The sequence below is a fragment of the Takifugu rubripes genome, chromosome 8, assembly GCF_901000725.2.
Source record: "Takifugu rubripes chromosome 8, fTakRub1.2, whole genome shotgun sequence".
Taxonomy (NCBI): Eukaryota; Metazoa; Chordata; class Actinopteri; order Tetraodontiformes; family Tetraodontidae; genus Takifugu; species Takifugu rubripes.
Window position 1 is genome coordinate 17,747,987 of NC_042292.1, and position 21,701 is coordinate 17,769,687.

Consider the following 21,701-nt stretch of genomic DNA (forward strand, 5'->3'; position numbering starts at 1 on the left):
CTTCCTTTTATATTTATGAGACGGTGCAAACTCCATGTGTTTGAAAATGACCCGGTGAAATAAAGCCACTTTAATTGAAAGGCTGATGAAATGTTGCTGTTTGGCCACTATAATGAAGTGGCGCGCTTCTTAAAATTAATTGAAACTGCATTTTAGGACCACTTCCTGTTTTCGATTCTAACGGGTTTCCTCGCCGGAGAGCAGGGGCACACCCGATGCCGGAAGTTTTATTTTGGTTCCCCACAATTAGCAGCTAATCTACAAGTTTTATTAACTAATTATGCACGCTCCTGCTAGCAGCCCAACGGGCGGGAACCAGCACTGGTTCTCGATCGACGAAACATTTGTCGGGCTTTGTGTTCCACCTACGACCAAAGATACCTTTAGTTGCCTTTAGCCCGCTGAGAAATCCTGTGAAATCTCAGCCGCGTCGAGCTCAATCTCCTCCGCCCCGACACTTGTCATTGGATAACATCCCCCAATGTGGGATCTTAGAAAGTGGTTTGAGCGCCAGGGGAGTTCCAGACCTCTCTCTGCCCTCCTTAAGAATAGCCCACCTGACCCAGGGGCCGGCTACCCCTGAGACGGAGGCCACAGCCAATTTACTTTGTGTCGCTGCTGCCTCCGTCCTTTACTTTATTTCTGTCCGGTCACACCGGGCGGCGTACACCGCTCCCGATACCCTTTTGCGAGTCCTGGAACGACAACATTTCGAATGCTGTCACTCCAGTTCACAGGTGCGTCGCTGTGAGTTTAACTTGTAGGTCCCGATCCTGTAGCTAAGTGTGTTGCTAGGTTAGCATGACTGAGCGGGGTGACTCCCTCGATACAGGTAAAGTGAAGCAATTCTAATTGTAAAAGACGCTATATAAATAAAGATTGATTTGATTTAGAAGTATCGCGTCGCAAAATGTTACACTTTCCAGCTAACACATAGTTTATTTTTAAAAAAAAACTTAGTATAAACGAGTACTTTCGTCACTTTTAATGAAATTATCAGGTTGAAGTGGGTGTTTTACCGCCGAAGCGGTGTGAACAGCGACCCCTGGCGGCGGCCCGCGTATGCAGCAACACAATTACGCTTTATTGTGAAGAAATTGACACGTTTGAGGGAGATGGGTGGCTTTTAACTAATCAGCAGTCGGATACAAATAGGATTTTAAATAAAGCCATAACTTATCTGGGCCTACATCAACCATGAGGTCATCTTGTCCCCTGACCTTCCTGTCGCTCAGTGTTTACCTCGGGTATGAACCAGGTGGTGCCCCATCCTGGAAACCACAGTGACTCTTCCAAACCTGACGCGCATTGAAAATCCCGCCCTGAGCTGACAGGAATTCCGGGAGCTCCGATGTTAGTCAACAGCCTGCTCGTGTCTGTTCGCAGCGTCATTGTCTAAACCCTGATGGCCAAGCTGGCGGGTTGAGTCCACCTGGAAAGACTTCCCAGCCGGGAGGCCTGAAGCTCCCTGCTGCTGTTGCTGTCTTCCTCCCCAGCCGACCACTTCAGAGGGAGTAAGTTTGATTTTCACGGCTGGGCCAGGGAGGCGTCTTCTCTGTCCTCCTCGCACTGTTTTTCCTGCCCCCCCCTCCTCTTCCTCCCCCTCTCCCACAGCTCCCAGCTCCCCCAGTCTCACACTTATCAAAACATGAAGTCAACGTGTTTCCTGTTTCTCGTAGATGTCAGACAGCGATATTGTTTTAGTCACTTGAGCTGGAATCCAATAATTACCGGTGCGTGCGTGTGTGGGCGCGCGCCTGTGTACACAAAAAGGTGGGTGTGTGTCATATGATAACCGATCAGAGGATGACATCATGCTCGTAGATCAGAGCGCCACAGCGCCCCCAGTGGAGGCGGCGCCGCATTACTGGTCCCCGCCTGGGTGTCTGCGGTGCGTTCAAAGACCACCATCTGCTGCACGTTTATGCTTCCAATGGGAAACACCGGTTGGTGCGAAGCCAGACTGACGTCACCACGAGGCCTGAGATGACAATAAAAACTTGTCTTAATTTTTGTAGAGCAGCCGGTACCGAACCGGTATCGACCCTATTTCGCAAGATATTGGGCGTAACTGACGTAACGTTCCTTTTTACGTCCTTTCACGGCGCGACCATATAATAAGTTTAGCAAATGTCTCCCTCTTGTGGCGGGATCACCTCGGTGCATGTACGCCGCTATGTTCCTGCCGAAATCCATCGCAGGATAATTCTGGCAGGCCTGTCATGTGAGAAACCCATTTTTGTAGGGTGATGCTTGTTTTTCCTCTCCCCGACTGCAGAGAACAGCACCTGAAGGCAGCACATGACAGCGCAAGACTCCTGTCATGTGACCTGATCGCACCACGCAGGCCAGATTTGTCACCGCAGCAACTCTATTCAACAGAGTTATGGCGCTTCTAAAGTTTTATCACGCAGACCCGATCTTTGTACAACGCGATTCACTTTTGTCCTAACTGCCCTGAAGGCAGCACACCACAAGGATCAACTGAAGCAACGTGAGGCTGTAAAAAAAAAAAAAAAACTGAGGCAACACTGCAACAAACGTGTATATTTCTTTATTGTCACAGTTCAATAAAAACAATTGGACATATATCCACTATTGTGCCGCATTCAATGACAAAGAGAAATGTTTAGGAAACTTTCCAACCCGGCGTCTTCTGTCGTGGTGTCGACACTTTAGCTCCCGCAGCTCTTCCTTAATTTGAGGTATATAGATATAATCTGGCACGGCTAATCAGAAGGAATCATCTACCTCGGCGCCTCTACGTGGAAACAAAAATCTTCCTTTACTGTTTCTTGAAAATCCTCTTGGCGTCCACGCCCTCGTAGTTGTAACTCTGTGGGAGGGAAGGGAAGGGGGGTTAGGTTGAGTGGGATTTAGAACACAGCAGTATAGTCCAGGCTGCACCGACCTGCACCAGCTCTCCGTCCACCAGGCTCCTGGTGGTGGTCAGGACCTTGTCGTTGTCCTTCCTGGTGAATTTTCCCTTCAGCGTGTCTCCGTCCATCTCCCACGTTCCCTGAGATTGAAACACATCGTGGGTTTTACTGGGATGTTTCTACCGGTCTGGAGCCTAGATCCGTGCCCCCCGTCCTCTCACCGAGACTTCGGTGCCGTCCGCCAGGGTGTAGTCGAACTGGGCGCCCAGCGTGAAGTCGATGTCCTTGGTGCGGAAGGTGCTCGACTCCTTGATGTGGAACTTGTCGCCGGTTTGCTCGATGGTGACCTTCAGGTTATCGTGCTCGGCCATCTTCCGCTTCATGATGTTGATCCCTGCGGACACAAACGGGAGGGGAATCACAAACATGCCGGTTCATCACTTTCTCTTGTCGATCCTCGGCGCTGAATCAGAAACGAATCTGGCCGGAGCTCCGGCCCGTTTAGTAGCAGGAAACCGGACTTTGGCGGCCCGATAGCGGCGCGCTTTATCCCGCTCACCCATTTGTTCCATGAACTTGTCGTAGTTCTCATTGCGCTCGGCTTTCCAGGTTCCGTTGAATGCCATGGCTGCAGGGTGACGGTGGGGATGGGAATGCCCGCCGGCCTCCCCTTATATACACCCGCTCCCACCCCTCCCCCCCAGAGGCTGCCATGCTAGCTGCTATTCTTTATCAGTCCGATTATCACCCTGCTGATGTGGCCATTTAAAGGCGGTCGAATGTGGGACGAGTGTTGCGCGACACGGAGGAGACGCTCATAAATAACCCACTTGTCTTGGTCAGTGTGGGGCAGCAGAACAGTGGGGCATTGTTCCGGAGGGGAGTGGGGCAATAACGGGGAGAAAGGGGGGGGGGGGGGGGGCTGTGTTTGTGTGTGGAGAATGTTGGCAGCGACACAACTGAACCCCCTTTTTTGTACCTCATCCTTTTTGTCGCCCAGTTTGTGCCACGAGAACCAACTTTGATGGGAGGAGGGTCGGACGGCAACAATGAGGGCTGGAATGTTGGATGCAGAGCAGTGCCCCCACCCCCCCCCCAAATGATCACTATAAGCCCTTTATTAACAGAGCCCAAACTAACGGCCATCATTCTTAGGTGAGATCATTAAGACAGAAAAGGGCAACCAGTTACCAGCACCATTGATCCATCCCAGTATACGTTCCCAGTAAAGCTCATCCCCGAAGGCTGCTGGTCCCTGATTGATTAGTGATTGATGACTGGACGGCCAGAAGATATTAATCACACCATTCTAATCACCCCCAACAAAGATATCAGAGAGCAACATCATTACCCATTAGCACTGTGGGAGCACACAGCCTGAGGAGGTGCGGTTGCCCCCGGAGACGCAGGCAGACACTCCCAAGTGTCTGGGTGTTTCAGATGGTGTCAGTCATACTGGGGACGGTCTTTATCAGCGCCAGTAAAAGAGGATTAACGGACGCGTTCAAAGTCCGGCTCATTTTAAGAGTTCCTGGCTGATCTGGACCCAAACGAGACGACGGCAGCCGGTAAAGAGGCGACGTTCCTCCAGTTGCTCAGTTGTCTGCAGACAGGAGCTGAATGATAATCAGGACAGCACTCGTCGCTGCGCTCCATGTGAGCACACAAATCCACGCATTCATGGATGTTTCACACCTGATTCTTCTGACAGCTGCCTTGAAAGCCGCCTGCACTTGGTTGCAGTTTATTTTAAATTGCGACTTGAGCAGCAACGGCGACCTAATGTGCATATTTATCTGCGTTATTTATTTTCGACAAGTTTTATGTTGTGGCGTCGTCGTCTCTAAAAACAATAATGTGCTGAAAGATGAAATGACAGAAAAGTTTTAGCGTGAATAGAGTTGGAGATTCTCCGCGCAGCGCCCCCTCTGGTGGTCGGGGGTTACAACTGCAGCGGTAAGAATTAGATCTTTGAGGAATTTCAGTGTTTAAACATCAATTTCTGAAAATGTAATTATGCATTAAAAGGAAACAGAAGATAATCAATCTCAAAGTGGCCAAATTAGGGCCCAGGACACCTGACGCTGAGAATGTTCACTTGCTTCAGGGATTTCGTGCCTGACTGGTTCATATCCTGCAGCCTGTAGTGGGACTGGGAATGCTCCCAACACCCACCACAGCTACCAGCATGGCTCAGGTGTGGGTGGTGGAAATGGTCTCACAGGCGCCGCGCAGGGTTTAGCCCGCCACCATTGACCCGCCACGACAGCAGGGCCTCGACCGCTGTGCCGTGCAGAAGCTCGTAAACATGACGGTGAAGTTTAGATGATCCCGCTGGAGGATTCTGGGCCCCCTCGGAACTGCGCTTTCTTTAGTTTCAACTCGGAATTCGGGCTCTGATCTCACTTGTTGAACTTTGGGACTTTGTAGAGTTCAGAGAAAAGCAATTCACTTTGATCAAGAGCGTAAAAACGGAGAAAGAAAATTAAAAAGTCATAATTCCAAGAATCCTTCTGACTCAATTCTGATTTTTAAAAAATCCAAAAATGTGGTCTTCATCCTCCTACATATGTAAATGAATGGAATTCTGTTCATAGTTGCTCACATTTTGACCTGATGGTGGTGCTAGAGGGACCCTGGAATCATCCGGCTAACGTAAACGTAGATCAGCTAGCTACTGGGAACAACGCTTAACAACATGTTGCCGTATTTTTGTAGCTAGCTTCTCTCGTCTGTGAACATTTGAAAGATTAAAATTGACGTCGTGGTTGGCTAACGTCCGCTGCGTGGGTTTAAGCTAGCATCGATGAACTCGGTACAACTGACGGCTTTGATGTTTCTGGCGAACATCAAAGCGATTCTACTGGGGTTCTTTTGTGTTCAACTGAAGCTAACGTTCTCATGTGTGTGACAACTTTCTGTTGCACCTTCCTTAACCCCACAGATGTCCAGGCGCTGCTGTCCCCGCCCCGCTAACAGAGCCGGGCTTGTTCCCCCGTGTGTGTGACCGCGGTGCAAACGTCCAACCCAGGCCTGCGAAGGGTTTAAGCGTCACCAATAGCCGGTAGTTATCAAATCCTCCACAATGACTCTTCGGCGGGGTGTAAGGTGACTGTCCTCCGGCATCCTGTAAATAATATTCTGTGACAAACGTCTTCATTCTCACACGTCGGCGCTAATGCCCTCGTAGCACTTCCCACTTTTCCTCGTTTCCTCTCTTCATCCGAAGGTTTTTTGTCCTCCAGAGGATGAATTTTAAGCTGTTAATTGCAGTGGTGGTGGTGTGTGTGTATGTGTGTGTGGGTGTGGGTGTGTGTGTAGATGCTTTTTCCCTCTCAATCCAAACTCCTTTTGTTCGCAAGACTGAGGGAGAAACAATGGCCCCTTCTTCTTAACCGCGACTCTCAGGAGCGGCGTGAGGACGTGGAAAGGATTAGGGCAACATTTCTCATGACCTCCGGGGCCTGCTGGGGTGGGAGGAGCCTCATCAACGGGGGACGGCACGCTGATGTCATGCAGCCAAAACACGCCTCTGCTACTATGGGGAACGGTTCGGACGGAAGCTGTTGGCGACGAGATGTGTGTTGGGAGAATCCCTGACATGTGTTGGAGCTCCAAGAGTTCTCGGGGTTGATTGGCACTAAATCCTGAACACACACACTCTGCAGGGATTTGCGCTTTGCTGTCATGTCCGCTCTCACCACTGGGTGGCGACAAACCGCTCACAGGAGCTCACAGCCGCAACCGAGTGGAAAGACAGGACGTTTGTGTAATAAACGGGATTAAAATTCAATTTACTTCTCTAAAGTAGTTTATTTTTATGACATGAGATGGATTAATGGCCACCTATAAACACAGTTCATTCAGACCCCCCCTCCTCCCCCACCGAGGCTGAATAAGTCATAAAACTCGGAGCGGGTGGCTACATTTAACTGTTGTTGTTCATTTGTTTCCCATTAATGAAGCTGCATTTTGGCTAATTAGTCCGGACCGTAACGTTTCCCTGCGGTGTTGATTAGAGCTAATTAATGACTGCAGGCCTGACGGAGGAAGAGCGCCTTGAAGGGGGACGTGTTGGTACCTCCCCGGATAATTAAAGCCTTCCCTCTGTCCTCCTGGTTCAGGTCTGAACGTTGTTTGATCTGTCCTCGTCACCATCTAGAAGATGTTGTGAGCCGTTCCTCAACAGGAAGCGTCTCACCTTTGACCCCTGGGTCCTTTCTGATGCTCCCACGTCTCAGCTGCGTCGGTCCACCGAAGTTAAAGGGATTAGATCTGGGGCGAATGACTCGCAGGAACAGAGCATGCCGAGCTATGCATGTAGCGCTGGAGCAGCTCCTTTATCAGCGTGAAAACGCCGCTTATCTGTGATGACTTGAAACCTCAGAAAGAGAGAGAGAGACAGAGAGAGAGAGGGAGAGAGAGCTGATGAGGTGATTAAGATGGAGATGGTTCAGGCTGGAATTTACAACATCTGCCGACAAGTCACGGCAGCACTTCTCCCATCTGTCCGCACTCTCGGAGGCCGCAGATCAGAACTCAGCAAGCTCTGTAATTAGCTCTGTAGCTAGCTCTGTGGCTAGCTCTGTGCAGAAGCTCGTGCAACTTCTTCTGTTAATATCCGACTTTTCTCACCGACACCCGAGCGACCCACGCTAGCAGCTAACGGCACAGCATTAGCTCATGTTCAACGCTAATTCAGTCACTTGTATCACTTCACAACTGAACTTTTTGCATCCGATTGCAAACATTAGCGCCGAAATGTGGCCGTTTCCTGTGATCGCTGCTGTTGGTCCCATCTGACAGAAGCCACTTTATTCCTTCCTGCTGGTCCGACCACGACCCACAGCAGAAAAACAATATTTTCACCAGCTTCTCGCTCTATAAATCCCTCATTTTACACAGCCTGCGGTGCTGGATGGCGGCACGGTTGGGGGAAGATATGGGGGTTCCCGCTGAGCGTGGCAGGGGCTGCTGTGTGCCGATGTTTATCTGGAGGTGCTGTGGAGCCCGATCACGAGCTCTCCTGCTTTTCTCGCCACCTGTTCGTACAAATTCAAATAATTCCTGCGTGCTGATGTGGGTGGCGGCTCTTATCTGCAGCCAATCGCACGATTTCCCCTCGTCATTCACACCAGCACTCGTTTCCTCCAAAATACGAAAGATTTTTGACGTGTTGCTAGTGGATACCTGACTTTTTATCATCATTTAGCAGTTGTTTTAAATCTAATCTGCCTCATCTATCGAGTCTGAGCAACCTTGCTTGCTTAGCGATTCGTTAAGGATCCCGATCCCGAAGTTCTCCTGGCCAAGAATGCATCCTAGCAGGCTTCGTTAAATCTTGCGCTAATTTCCACTTTCCTTCTTTGTGGATTGTTTAAATCTCACAATATTTGTGCACAACTCTAGATTCTTCTGGGGGAACTAAATGTTCTTGGTTTGAAAGGCCCTCAGGAGGCCAGCTGGGCTTTGCTCCTGAGGTATCCCTCCACCTGTTAAAGTCCTGCCCCTCCCACTACTCTTAATCCCAGCATGGCGTCCATACAAACCAGCAGGACTCCCGGGGTCCCAACAATGGCAACCCTTCCTCAAACACGGGGGAAACATTTGGGGATTACCAGACAAGTTTTTTTCAGAGTCAATCACCTAGAAAATAGAGCTGCTGAAAGGATGCCAGGTCTGAAATACAGTCGCTCCGCCGGCACCAAGGTTTGAGTAAAGAGCACAGTCAGGTGGAAGGAATACAGGCCTGCTGGGAGCTGAGGATGGAAATTAAAACTGGCCCGGGAATAAAACAAGGGGCGACAAATGTTCTCACGTTTGCTAACAATAGCCGTTCAAGGAGCGGGCCATGTTGTCGACCCAGTAGCTAACCAGTAAGCTAAAGCTACTACCAAGGTTAACATGACTATTGGTAATTCAGGGTATCCTGCTAGAGAAAAGTCCATAACACAAACTGTAACCCTTTAGCCAAGCGGGCTATTACCTGGAAATTCATCTGTGCTTTTTTCAGGGGGCTCCTTTCAACCTATTATTGTTTTTCTTCCGCGATAATCACACTTTGATGGTTATTTTCTATTGTTGATCTCAGCTTTTGTTGGCCCGCGGACGGCCCGTCTTTATTCCCAGCTAGCGTTAGCCGGGCGTCAGAAGCTTTTGTTGTCAGCCACTATTTTTGTGGCTTTCATCTTATTTGCTAATCAAGGAAGCGCCCCGCTGGTGCAGCGGAGTGGCAGGTTTTGTTGCGAGGGGCTGCCTCTGCTCGCCACCCCCACCAGGGGGCCAAAGCACCCTGCTTGTTTTAGGAAACCTGGCCTTAATAAGACAAAGTCCTGGAATGGATTTGACAAAATAGCATTTGGAGTTGCATGCTGCGAAACAAGCAAATCACAGCTGGGGTAAAAACAATTCTGCTGTGGGGGGCAGGTGGGTACCCCCCGCCTGCAGGACGGCATCAAAGCCGGACTTAAGAAGGCGGGAGACAAATTTGTCAGATTTCAGGAAGAAAAGCTAAATCCTGCCTTTGAGCAGATTAAAAGGAAACAGGTGTTAGCTTATTAGCTTAATAGGCTAAATTTTAATCACTATCATTTCTCCTAGTGGTGATAAAAACTACCAAATTTCATAGTGGCCAAAACATTTTTTCGTTGTCTGAAAGACGAAACTAAATTCCGACCAAACGACGTCCATGGTTCCGCCCACATCTCGGACGAGTGCTGATCAATCATTTACCTGTAGACGGTGCATAAAATTAACGACTTTTGTCCCTAAACGTTCACAGACTTCATCACCTTTGTGAGGGAAACGCTACTTAAAAGGTGACGGAGGTTTACACAAACACCGGTGAAAAGGGGGAAATAAAAGCCACTGTGAAGTTAATCACACGTCAAAGGGCTCATTATTGTGGGAGTGGGCGGGGCCTGACGCAGCGCAGACAAAAGCGGCGCTCAGCGGAGGTGCTCCGGTTTCAATGAGACCCTCGGCCGGTGCTAAGGTGACATCACAGGTCCCCTAAGCCAGCCTTTGTACCGGTCCTCCAACGCCTCATCTCTCGGGCCGTCGCGCTTGTTCTCACCAGCGGGTCGTTTTCTGGTCCTCTCATTAAGGCCTGATCCCAAAATGAGAAGCTCCTCCGAAGGTCACGTCTGACCCAACCGCGACCCTGGAATTGGGTTTCCGAAAGAAGGACCTGGGATGGTTACGGGCGTCCAAAAGTTTGGAGAAGTCGCTCCCGATTAGTCAAAAACAACAGCTTAAACGTTCAGTTTCAGTTGCGCTAAGTATCTTCTGCTGCCTGTGGCAACGGTTGCTTGGACAGGAAAGTTCCAGCAACTAAAAGTACCTCGTGCTTCAGGTGTCAAACCTTAAAGAGCACGAAATCTGCTAATTTAGCCAAGTCGCTGGGTTTTAACACCAGCAACAGATGTAATCCAGCGGCTTTTGCGACGTATTTGGGGCAACTGTTGCAGCAACGTAGTTGCGATACCAAAGAACGTAAGAAAAATATTTTTCCTTATGCTGAAAGTGCAGACGATGAAGTAGCATTTTGCTGCTTTAGCTTCCTGCTAGCCACACTACATCATCTCCCACTGCTTGCTTCTCTCAAGTCAAACTTTGATCGAAGACATCAAGGATTATTTTTTTTTTTACGATTTTTACCGTGGGAACGAGAACCGTCGAGAACTCCAGACCAAAGTTGCAGAGCTAAAGGAAAAAAGGCAGATAAAAAGGTTAGCCAAGGCAGCAACAATAGAGCCTTTTGACTAAAACGACTTCAAGTGAGGAAGCGCACTCGCACACTGCGATCATCTAACCCCAAGCGTAAAACGATGGGCGCGATAAGCCGCGTTTTGCGGTTGTGGGGCGTCAGGATCAGATAAACCCAGCAAAGGTTGCAGTCGTCAGCGACTCGGGCGCAGCTCCAGTTGTACAATTACACAACATCCATTTGTGTTCCCCTCAGGTTGTCCTGGAGCGCGAGCTTCAAAAGCTTCCCCAAAGCTTCCCCCACTCCGCGTCGATGTTTTTGGAGAAGGTGCTTTGTTCACACCTGTGGTCAGCGCTTTATTTTCTCTCCTTCTGCTGTTATCTGCCTTCATCTGCATGCAGCCAGCATTTTGCACTCTATAGCTGTGAATAGACTGCAGTGTGCGGCGTTATCTGAGCGCAGGTATCAGCGCCCGCCGGGCTGGGGTTCGGTACGGGCTTTGAACCGTCCCAGGTGTCAGGCCGTGTGCACCACAGTGCCACATCTTCAGGAGCAGGAGCTTTGTCGAAATGTCACTGATTCCAAACCGTGAGGAGAAGGGGGAAAAAAAACAGGCTAGCTTTGGGACGCCTTCCGAGAGCAGTGCAGGTGTGGAAGCATAGTTTAGGATTATTTGAGATGTCGTAGGTGAGGTTGCTTTAAATTACCCACAAATATCTAGGTAATGAGAGTTTTCGGGCAGTAAATGTCGGCTTATGTAAAGCCCCCCTCCCTAGTGGTCGTGATATGAATTACACATGTGGGGGACTTTGAGAACTGCTCTTGTGGTTCCTCAAATGCATCACCTCAACGCCTTGTTGGGGATTTATGGTGATTTATGCCTGAACACGTGGTCGTACACGTGAAGGTTAGTTGCTAACAACAGACGCTATATAAATGAAGATGATTTGAATTGAAATAAATCTCAATCTTGTTAAATCTCAGTTTAAATCAGATTCTGTCGTTTCGCAACCATTTTTCCCGAAGCAGCTGTGGAGGAGTCAGACGAGCAGATAATTCCGATCATCTCCCGGGATGTGATCGGATTGATAGAACCTGCATGTCTTGAATCACCAAAACCGCCGTTTCTCTGATGGACTCGTGTTTTCTAAACTCAGTAGCGACTCATATCTGATTTACGTCTTATCGCCAAGGTAGTTTAATCATCTCTAAGCTGTTATTGTCTCTGACTCAAAGCCTGGAATCTTTTCCCATAACACCCCGGCAGAGATGCGCGGCGCCGATGCCTCTCCCGCGGCTCCTCTGATAGCACACTCGCCTTCTTCTTTACGCTTCGGCTAACTTTGTCCTCGTTTTGCATTTTGGCTTTCACAGACTTCTGTAGCTTTGTGGGGACCGAAAGTGTTTAATGTTGGAGGTTTCAGTCGAATCGATACTTTGGCGCCTTGGTTTAGCATAGCAACCCAGAGCTAACTGTGGCGCGGCTGGATTTATTGGTATATGATGGCGTCATCAACATACGCTAAAATAGTGGAAGCAGCCTTTTTGGTTCCATCCCTCCAGATTTGTTTCGGCACTCTAAGATCATTTTCCAGGCCTGTCGGGTCTGAGGACCCTCAGGTGGATTCAAGCTCCTCAGCAAACAGAACTGAAGCAGAATCCATCGGGGTGCCGACGGATCCTTTTACTCCCCGCAAACAACACTTTGGTGGTCCGGGTGTTTGATGAAGTGAGAATGGGGAGAGGAAATCTCCCTTTCATTGGAGGCTAAACCACAAATAAAGCGTCTAATCCGTAGTGATCGCTGCACCCACACCTCTGTCAATGCACATTTGCTAATATAAAACCTCACATTGGGAATTGTTAATGTTTCTTCCTTTCTGGTGACCTTAAAGATTCATTTGTGCGCTTCCTCCCATGTTAGCGGCTATCGTTAGCACATCGTGTCGCATCTGTCAACTGTCACTTCTGTAAAAACCCAACACACCTGAAATACCTGATTCTTGCCATCCTCCCCGCGGGGGGGGGTGCTCATCTACCACAGAGTTATGCATTGTTACATCGCAACGCTCGTTTAGCAAGTGTATCGTTAAATTAAGACGCTTCTCTGACAGGAAACAAACAGATGAAGGAAACTCCCAGGGTTCAAGCTTAGCCTGTTTAGATAGCAGAGGCTGCATTCACATGCACCTAACCAGAACCTTCCCAGCTCTTACTGACACACACACACACACACACACACACACACACACACACACAAATCTGTTAAACCCAATCAGCCACGATGTAAAAATGGACCTGCATTTCCTTATAAATGCACAATGTTGATGCAGATGTAATATGCATGATTAAAACAGGTACACAGGGGTGCGCACACACACACACACACACACACACACACACACACACACACACTCACATGCGCGTACATGCACATCCATGCCCAGTGCTCATAAGCAAACTTGGCTCTCTCTCGACCACCATTGTTCGCCGGCGCTGAAGCATTACTGGGCTAAGTGAGGGGCCCTGATGGATACCTACCAGGCTCAGACCACCAGTAAAGGTGGGGGGGGGGGGGGGGGAGGAAATGGAGGAATAATAAAAAGAAGACAGAAAGATGGCAGAAGATAGCGGGATGCAGAGTCCACCAGAAAGACAAGCAATCGGAGGTGAAGCTATTGTCTTCAGAATTCACGTGCACAGGTGCGCGCGTGAGTGGCCCATCCAGTCGCCCCGTTCATGCGTTGCTATGTAATTATCCCCACACTCGACTGCGAACAACGGCGCAATCATCGTGTTTCAGATGGCAGCAGGACTGTGAGACATTTTCAATAAAGTGAGCAGCAACGCAAGAAAGTGCTCAACTTCTGCTAAAGGCAATTAGCGCAGCAGAGTGAAAACAAGGCCATTAGCATCATTACCATTGTCTCGGAGTCGCTGTTAGCTTACGGCCTCCATCCACTCATACCGTAGAGCTAGCTAGCTTGATTGCAACAGTTCGTGGGCCAACAGAATTCACCTGAAAGAAAATCGAAACGGCTAAACGTGAAAAACAAAGGGCAACCGAGCCCGGCCTGACAGCCCACGCTGGTGGTCATTCCGCCGTCGCTAATGGGGCGGGGCCAACTCCGCGGCACTTGAATGACAAGGGCGTGAAGCGACAGATGAGAGGGCAAACACTCCGAAGGTCAAGACGATTCACGCGCTGAGAGAAAGAACGGGAGAAATCTGTTGTAACCCGAGTGCGGGACTTTTGTGCATCAATGCACGGACGAGTCGCAACTTTAAAGAGGCTTCCATCAATTTTCAAGATTCAAGATTCAAGATAACTTTATTGATCCCTTTAGGGGGTGTCCACCAGGGAAATTAGCATCTCCAAAGATCTACAGCATCTACAAAATTTCCCACCACCATTCCCCCCATCAAACCTATTAAAGATAATAGAATATAAGAAAATAAGAAATAAAATAAAATAGAATAAATTAAAAATAGAATATGAATATAACAATATAAATATAAAACTATAAAAATGTTCCGGTTCTCCTGTTGGCCCTCCTCCCCCCCAGTGATGAGTTGAACAGCCTGATGGCTCGGGGGATGAATGAGTCCCCCAGTAGCCTGACTAAAAAGGAGCTTTAATGATCAATAAACAAGTTTAAGCAGGGACACCATCCACATTTGAGCTGTCCAGGCAGATTTACTGATGAACCTCAATACCCCCACCTCCTACCTCCCGCACCCCCAACGTGTCTTTTATTTTTTTGGACAGACATAATCTGGTTGTGTGAGATTTCGCAGCAGATTAGCAGCCACCTTGGCTCAGATAAGACCCTGTGCACGGCTGCCACTAAAACACCCGCTCTGACATGAGCAGATCTGCTCAGGGCACAATTAAGACGCTGTCTGGCCGTATTTACTCGAGCTGCACTCGGCCCTGACGAGGCGCAGCTCGTCGGTACAAACGGCGGAATCGTGCAGCGAGTGTGAGTTATTGTGTAAATTTGATAGGATCAGACGGGAGAGCGACACAAACCGGTTGAAACGACCTTATAAGGAGGTGAAACTGATGCAGAAGACAACGGCAAAAGACCATAATCCAGTTCTCAGAGGCTAATTGGGACGACTTTTCTGCACAAAACCGCGGCAACGCTGTTTCCAGGCAACCGCCGCTGCGAGAAAAATGGCTCCACGTCGGCCAGCAGAAAGGTCTGAACAACCAGGTGAAATCAACCTGGATAAACTTCCAAACCCCAAATTCCATTTCACGGTGGATGATGCGATAAAGGCTGTGCGCGTCGCTGGCGTTTGGTCGTGTTTACAGCAGCGTTGTTGATGGATGCATTTATTATCTGCAGCAAAGTCCTGCACTCGCACCCGCATCCGCGCATAACTGTGTGGAACATCTTTCTGCGAACGGCAGGGCCTCACTTTTGGATTATCTGGATGGTTTTTTGTTACGACAAAATGGCTGCACACCCACAACAGATTTCTGCGTGTTTGCTTTTTTACTGTAATGAGGCAGGTGTGCACGTATGTTGCTGATAAGATCCAGCACTTAACCACTGGGGAAGCTAAAATAATAACAATTAAAAAAAAAAATCGACTCTGTTTAGAAGGGTCGAAACTATCTCTGCTATACCTCCCGCAGCCAGTAGGGGGTGCTAATGCGGGGACGTTTTCGCCACCTGAAAGGGCGCCTTTCTGATTTTCTGTTGTCACGATTGAAACCTCTTTTTTCTCTCGTGTTGAGATATTTTTTTTATGCTTAGCACTGCAGCTAACCCAACATTTGTGAAGTTCTTGGAAACGTTGGCAAGTTATAGCGTTTTTTTCTAGCGGGCAGGACGGCCTGTGGCTAAATTCAGACCTTGATTCAAGCAGCGGAGTTCCTGAAAACAGTTTGCTAGCAGTTTTCAGCTAATATTAGCCTGTGCTGGCCAAGGAGCTACTGCTAGCAAACAAACAGTGTTAGAAAATGTGCCATTTAATTGATGTTGGCATGCATCTGTCGAGCTATGACAACCATATTCTGACAGGACGCAGACAATATATGCACACAATGATTTGAGTTATGCGTCTCCCTCGACGACCGTTGTTTGACACATTCTGTTCAAACTGTTGTTTCCCATAACGGTAAGGCAATCTGCCGCGTGTAACCGGATCCGGCCCCGGACTGAGGAGAGGTGAATGAAACATGTGACAAGGTGTGATTTCAACAAATCTCGCAGGGTGTTTATTGACAGATGGGCCCTTTTGTCCATTTAAGCTGTTGAACAGAATAACCAGGTACATAATTGCCACTTGCTTTTGTGGTTAATAGGCCCATTGTTGTGTTTAAAATGGCGATTATTCGTCGCACATGGGCAACTTAAAGAGGTCTTTGTGTGAGCTGACCCCAGGCAACAAGTTTTTTCGGACTGGCGATGTTGTAAACTCCACCCGTTTTTGGGTTTTCTTGATCAATTCTGTGTCAAAATGAGTCTTCCACGTTTTTCCCACTAATAAAAACCTAAAAAAAAAGGCAAAATTATTAGCAACAGGTGAATTGTGATTACATATTTTGTGCACATTGTAAAAAAACAAACAAAAAACCCCCAAAACTGACAGGAAAATAGTCCAGATTTCACTTTTGAGGATGCTTATTGGAGATAAACCGCCAGAACAAATGGGAGCGATTGAAAGAGAGATGCTTCCGATGTTACATGTCATGTCAGGAGAAGCAAAGTTCACAGGAGTGTTGGCAGAGCTCCGCTCCAGCTGCACAAACGGGCTCGGTTGCATCAGATTAGGCCGCTAATCGGGCGGGACACAAATAAACATGATCGCGCATTAAGAGGCTGCAGCGGAAAGGGGTGTGACCGGGGTGTTGGATTTCACGTCCAACCACCTGAGGAGACACTTAAGGCGCGCAGGGCGTGAGTGCCAGCGGCACAAGACACAGAACCGCACGAGGCTGCGTTTTAAAGCTGCTCCGGACCAGCTGATTGGGTATTTGCGCCTTTCTCCAGGAGGATGGACAGCAGGATCAGACCGCTCGGCCTCCCCGGGCACAGTTTGCAGGTGCCCATCATGCGCCCGCCGCCTCTCTTTCTCCGAGCCTGCAGCCCCGCGCTGGAGAGAGGATACCCGCGCACCCCGAAGTGCGCCAGATGCAGGAACCATGGCGTGGTCTCCGCGCTCAAAGGCCACAAGCGCTTCTGCCGCTGGAGGGACTGCGTGTGCGCCAAGTGCACCCTGATAGCGGAGAGGCAGCGGGTGATGGCCGCGCAGGTGGCGCTCAGGAGGCAGCAGGCCCAGGAGGAGAGCGAGGCCCGGGAGCTGCGCCTCCTGTACCCGCAGCCGGACGCAGGGAACCCGCAGGGCTCTCCCGTCGGACACGGGGCGTCCACGGCGACCAGCCACGCTCCCGCACCTCCGAGTTTTGAGGGGTTTGGAGCAGAAAACCCAAAAGACGGTAAGAAAGGAAAACAATTATCACTATTTTTTATACAGACGTTATCACGCGGAACATTGGAAACATTTTACGCGCGACTTTAAACCACTTTTTTTTATTTCTAGATGATAAATGCGGCAAATACAACTTTTATAACGGATTATTAGGTCGGCCCATCTTTGCGGCCAACCTGTCCTCTTCAACCGAGAAGACGGCCCTGTCCCCGAACAGGGACAGGGCCGTCTTGTCCAGTGACGAGAGCGCAAGCCCGTCCCCGCCGTTTAACCCGACGGAGAGTCCCCGCTGCTCCCCCTCCACGGACCCGGAGTCCGGCAGCGAGACGGAGAAACCCCGAGACTTCTCTCGCCGGGACCGGGACCCCACAGACATCATGGCCAAGATCTTTCCTCATCACAAACGCGACACCCTCGAGTCGATGGTGAGAACGTGCCGAGGTGACGTTGTCAGATCCATCGAACTCCTGATGAGCTCCAAAGATCACAAGATCGACTCGGAGAACTTGGCCCAGGCTACTCAGTCCGGTGCCCTCGGGTCTTCTGCCGGGATGCCCGGAGCAATGGGTGCTCTCGGGACCAAATCTGCCTTCTCCCCGCTCCACCTGCCACCGGCGGCCCCTGTTGGAGAGGGTCTGTACGGGCTCAGCCCTCGTCTGGGGGTCAGCCCCCTGCGCCTGACCTACTCCTCCTCCAGCGGTGGCATGGCGGGGTTTATATCTCCATACATGACATCCGGACTGATGCCAATGTTTCCCCTGCGTCCGCCGCTGGACTCATACTCCTTCCCGGGGATGATCCGAGATTTTTCTTACCTTCAGAGCAAGGAGGCACTATGTAGTACAGGTCTTTACACCAGACTCAACAGCGACAAGTGACTAAATACAAATCAGAAAGAGAAAATGTAGATGAAATGCGACCATACAGTCGTGTCGCAGAAAGCTGGACAGTGTAAATGATGTAAATATTGCTTACTTATTGTTAATAAATCGATTTTAAAACAGCAACTCACTCTATCTATCTATCTATCTATCTATCTATCTATCTATCTATCTATCTATCTATCTATCTATCTATCTATCTATCAGCCATGTGCGTTTTGGAAACAGCCAATAGAAATCCTTTGCGGACCCACGTGACCTTGTGTTTCAGGAAGTGGTCAGGCAGCGTGGAGGTAAGGCATTTAAACCACGTTGAACTATTTAAAACGTTTTCAGTGGGCTTTTTGTTTGTTTGTTGTTTGTTTGTTGGGTCAGGGAAGACATTTCCCCCCTTAAATTTCAAGGTTGCTAAGAGTAATCAAAGACATGAATATAGTTTTTCCCAGGAGTGACTCTTACTCTACGTAAATGTGTGGTGTAATATTTATTGATGCGGCAAGCGATTCACAAAAAAAGAAAGAAAACAAAACAAAATCTTTTTTATTACTCTGTATTAATCAAACAGTTCAGCAGGAATAAGTTTCTGTAGAACTTGGTCAAGTTGTCCCATCTGAACAGGTGAACACCTGAGAAGGGTTTGTCATTATTCCAGCATTATTCTGCAACAATAACTCTGATCATTAACCTCAAGAAACATTGACAAAAATGAAAAAGCATAAACCAGTCATGACCGTGTACGAAAGTGAACAGCAAAATTACTTCAAACGAGACATCAGCAACGCTTTAATTAACTTAAAACTACCATATTAACATGGGAGGAGTGCTTTCCTCTCCATCTACCATAGTTTCTACTCTAGCAGCTCTCTAAAGTTAACTGCAAAGTTTGGAAACACGTGGATGCAGTAGTTGAAAAAGTTGTGCGAAAGTTCCTGCAGTTGAATTCACCGCCACTAGATGGCGCCAGATCACAGGCGCGGGACCGTAGACCAGATGCCTCTCCTGTCATCGTCAGTGTGATAAAACTCCTGCAAAAGCATCCAAATCCAGTCAAACTGGCCACCTAAAATAGCAAGTCAGGGATTGTCAGTGTAGTTTTGTGTAACTTCACTCTGACATATTTTAAAACAGATTGCATGTTCCAGACGGTTTTACAGCGAGACAAACACATTTCTGCCTTACTGCGGAGGGCGACCCTCGGACCATCTGTGGGGTCCAGAGACCAGCTCCAGCGGGAGGAAAACAAGTTATTTTCATTTCGAAGGGCTTCGGTCTGCTTTTCTTTCAGAGCAAATGGATGGATGAGGGAAAAAATACAACAAAACAGTTTGCTTCTGCTAATAAAGCACGTGGACATAATATAATAGTAAATCTACGAAACAGCAGAATTCATATTAAAATAAGAATAGTTGTTGTCATCTCTGTTTTTTAGTTGGTTGGTTTCAGGCAACAAAAAAAAAAAAAGATTCGTAATATTTCTTAATAAAAAAGATGCAACAGGTTTCCTTTCCGCTCCTGGCTGTTCGGCGTGATGACGCACATCGGTGAGCCTAACGCGTCACTTCCTGTTTCCGCTGTCGGCCTCCTCAGGTGCCGAATCGATTTCTCTTTCACTCAATCCGCGAAAATAAGTCACAAATTTGTGTGTCTGAAGCACCCACGACACATTTATGACAGTTATGTTCATGATCCGCATCCACAACAGCAGTTTCTGTAGCTGCTGCAGCTTTAGCATTAGCCAATACGACAAAATTACCCGGTATTTGTTGCTCACTGCAATAAAATGGTTCTCATAATCAATAATGTTATCAGTAAATTTATCGTGAGATTGCCTGTTTTGAACGTCTGCCGTGGTGGTTTGGACTCGGTTAAACGCTCAGCTAGCCTCTCCGTTAGCTAACATGGACCGATGCTGCGGCATCTAACACGCAGTATTATTTCCTCTAATATTTGTCATAATGAAATAAAATCACATCCATAATGTGCACAAAGCTTTTTCTCAGATAATGGCGTTCATGGCCGCAAAGCTGAAAGCGCATATTTAGCGGACATTATCTCAAAAGACAAAGTTTAAAAAAAGTTAAGTCTGAGTTCTTCAGCGCGCCACTAGGGGGCATCGTGTGACTGCGATGTTGAAAAGATGGCGGCGAACAGAAACCTGCTCCAACAACCTCATTATGCTGGAAATGGTGCATCCAGAGGATGGAGGAGGAAAACGGCAGATTTGGTCTATATAATCCAAATATTCAGAACACAGGCTCCTGCCAGCTGATATTTATCATCCCTTCCCAAAGATTGGCCAGAGCTGCCATGCTAAAAGGTAGCCCACCGCAAATGCACTTTCTAATCCGCTAACCCACTTATTTTGTTGACAGTCCTCTATTTTCCTATTCCCCTCTCTCCACATGCACAATAAAAACACGCGCCGGCAGAGTATATATCTCATTATATTTTCAAAAAGTTCGCACTCATATTGTGTTTGCCCGGCTTCAAAAACAATTTCTTTCAGCCGGAGAAGCATCAGCCTCCACCCCCCTGTCTTATTTACTCTTCCATTTTCCCCATTTGGATTCCTGCTTCCTTGTGGGCCTTCGAAAAAATTGGATTGCACCACCTCGTTGACCATAGCAGGGGCGGCTGGATGGGTTTCTCAGTAATGATCGGAGCTGTGTCTCGCTTCTCCTGCAGGAATCTGGGACGCGGAGAAAGTGAGCGCGTACGTGGGGGGGGGGCCGGACGAGGACCTCGGATGAGGGCTCGCAACTCAAGTAGCAGCGGAGTGAGGAGGGGCGAGCGGGAGCAGAGGGAGAACAGGTACGCCGTCTTCCTCCAGAGGAGCTAATCCTCTAACAGCCATCCAGGCCTTTGTCAGAAGGGCTTTATCCCGTCCCTGTTGTGAGGGGGCATCGTTAACGTTCTGCTGTTGAAAGTCAGGCCTGTGCACGTTGTGCACGTTGTGCACAGGTGACGTGGCAGGATGATGACAGCGCCGCGTTGTCAGCCAAACAGAACCCCTCCCCCGGACCCAGCATCACCTCTACCCCCATCTGCCGGCACCCGTTACGCATAGAAGTTTTGGAAGTTTTGTAAAGGGAAGGGCTAAGCCCCCCCACCCCCCCACCCCCCCACCCCCGGGGGCATCTCGTTCGCCCCGCACTCCTCTTGTTCTCTTCCCTTTTCTTCCCCCCGTCTTCTCTTCTCCAGCAGCTGATTGGCAGATGGGGGCTGAGGCGCCACCCGGCCCGGGCGGCCCCGCCGTCCTCGCCCTCTCTCTCGTTACGGCAGGGTCACCGCGGGGGCCCTTTATTTTTTCCCCCCCTAAAACAAACCTCCCATGGTGCACTTGGGCTTCAAAGGTTGCAGCTGAAGCAGAACCGGAAGCTTCAAAACTTTCAGACGGTCTAATTGGGACACTTGACTAACGCGAGTCAAATAGAGCTAATTTAACCTTGTTCTGATTTGGTGTCGTTTGAATAAAAACAACAGAGTTGGTGGTGTTTTTAAACGCTTAAAAGGAGCTTTTAGCCGTTGCTGCTGGCATGAAAGAACATTCAGTATTTAACTCGACAGGGAGCCCAGAAATCGCTGCAGAAATCTGAAGGTGTCAAAGCAAAGCGGCCTGGCCTAGAAAGGCAGCCATCCCTATCAGAACCAGGCAGGATCCATCACGGAGAGGAGACAGGAAGGCGTCGCTCACACACACACACACACACACACACAACCTGGGCTTCTGCTCGTCCATATTAATTGTTGCATTACCGAGAGCGGCGCTGGGTTACGCGCGGCCGT

The 21,701-nt window shown here is 48.9% G+C and overlaps 2 protein-coding genes across 5 annotated transcripts; one reads left to right on the top strand and one right to left on the bottom strand.

Annotated features, from left to right (window-relative positions):
* The first annotated feature begins 77 nt into the window (after window positions 1-77).
* On the top strand, window positions 78-18,041 carry dmrta1 (DMRT like family A1). 4 transcript variants are annotated; one of them, XM_029839535.1, is made up of 4 exons: window positions 78-832; window positions 1,387-1,514; window positions 16,596-17,041; window positions 17,146-18,041. In XM_029839535.1, the coding sequence occupies exons 3-4, from the start codon at window positions 16,600-16,602 to the stop codon at window positions 17,910-17,912; spliced, it is 1,209 nt and encodes a 402-aa protein (XP_029695395.1). In that variant the 5' UTR covers window positions 78-832; window positions 1,387-1,514; window positions 16,596-16,599; the 3' UTR covers window positions 17,913-18,041.
* On the bottom strand, window positions 2,539-3,600 carry LOC101072202 (fatty acid-binding protein, intestinal-like). Its single transcript, XM_003976003.3, has 4 exons — window positions 3,439-3,600; window positions 3,101-3,273; window positions 2,912-3,019; window positions 2,539-2,836 (listed from the first exon to the last, which is right to left on the bottom strand). The coding sequence occupies exons 1-4, from the start codon at window positions 3,503-3,505 to the stop codon at window positions 2,786-2,788; spliced, it is 399 nt and encodes a 132-aa protein (XP_003976052.1). The 5' UTR covers window positions 3,506-3,600; the 3' UTR covers window positions 2,539-2,785.
* Window positions 18,042-21,701: the final 3,660 nt, after the last annotated feature.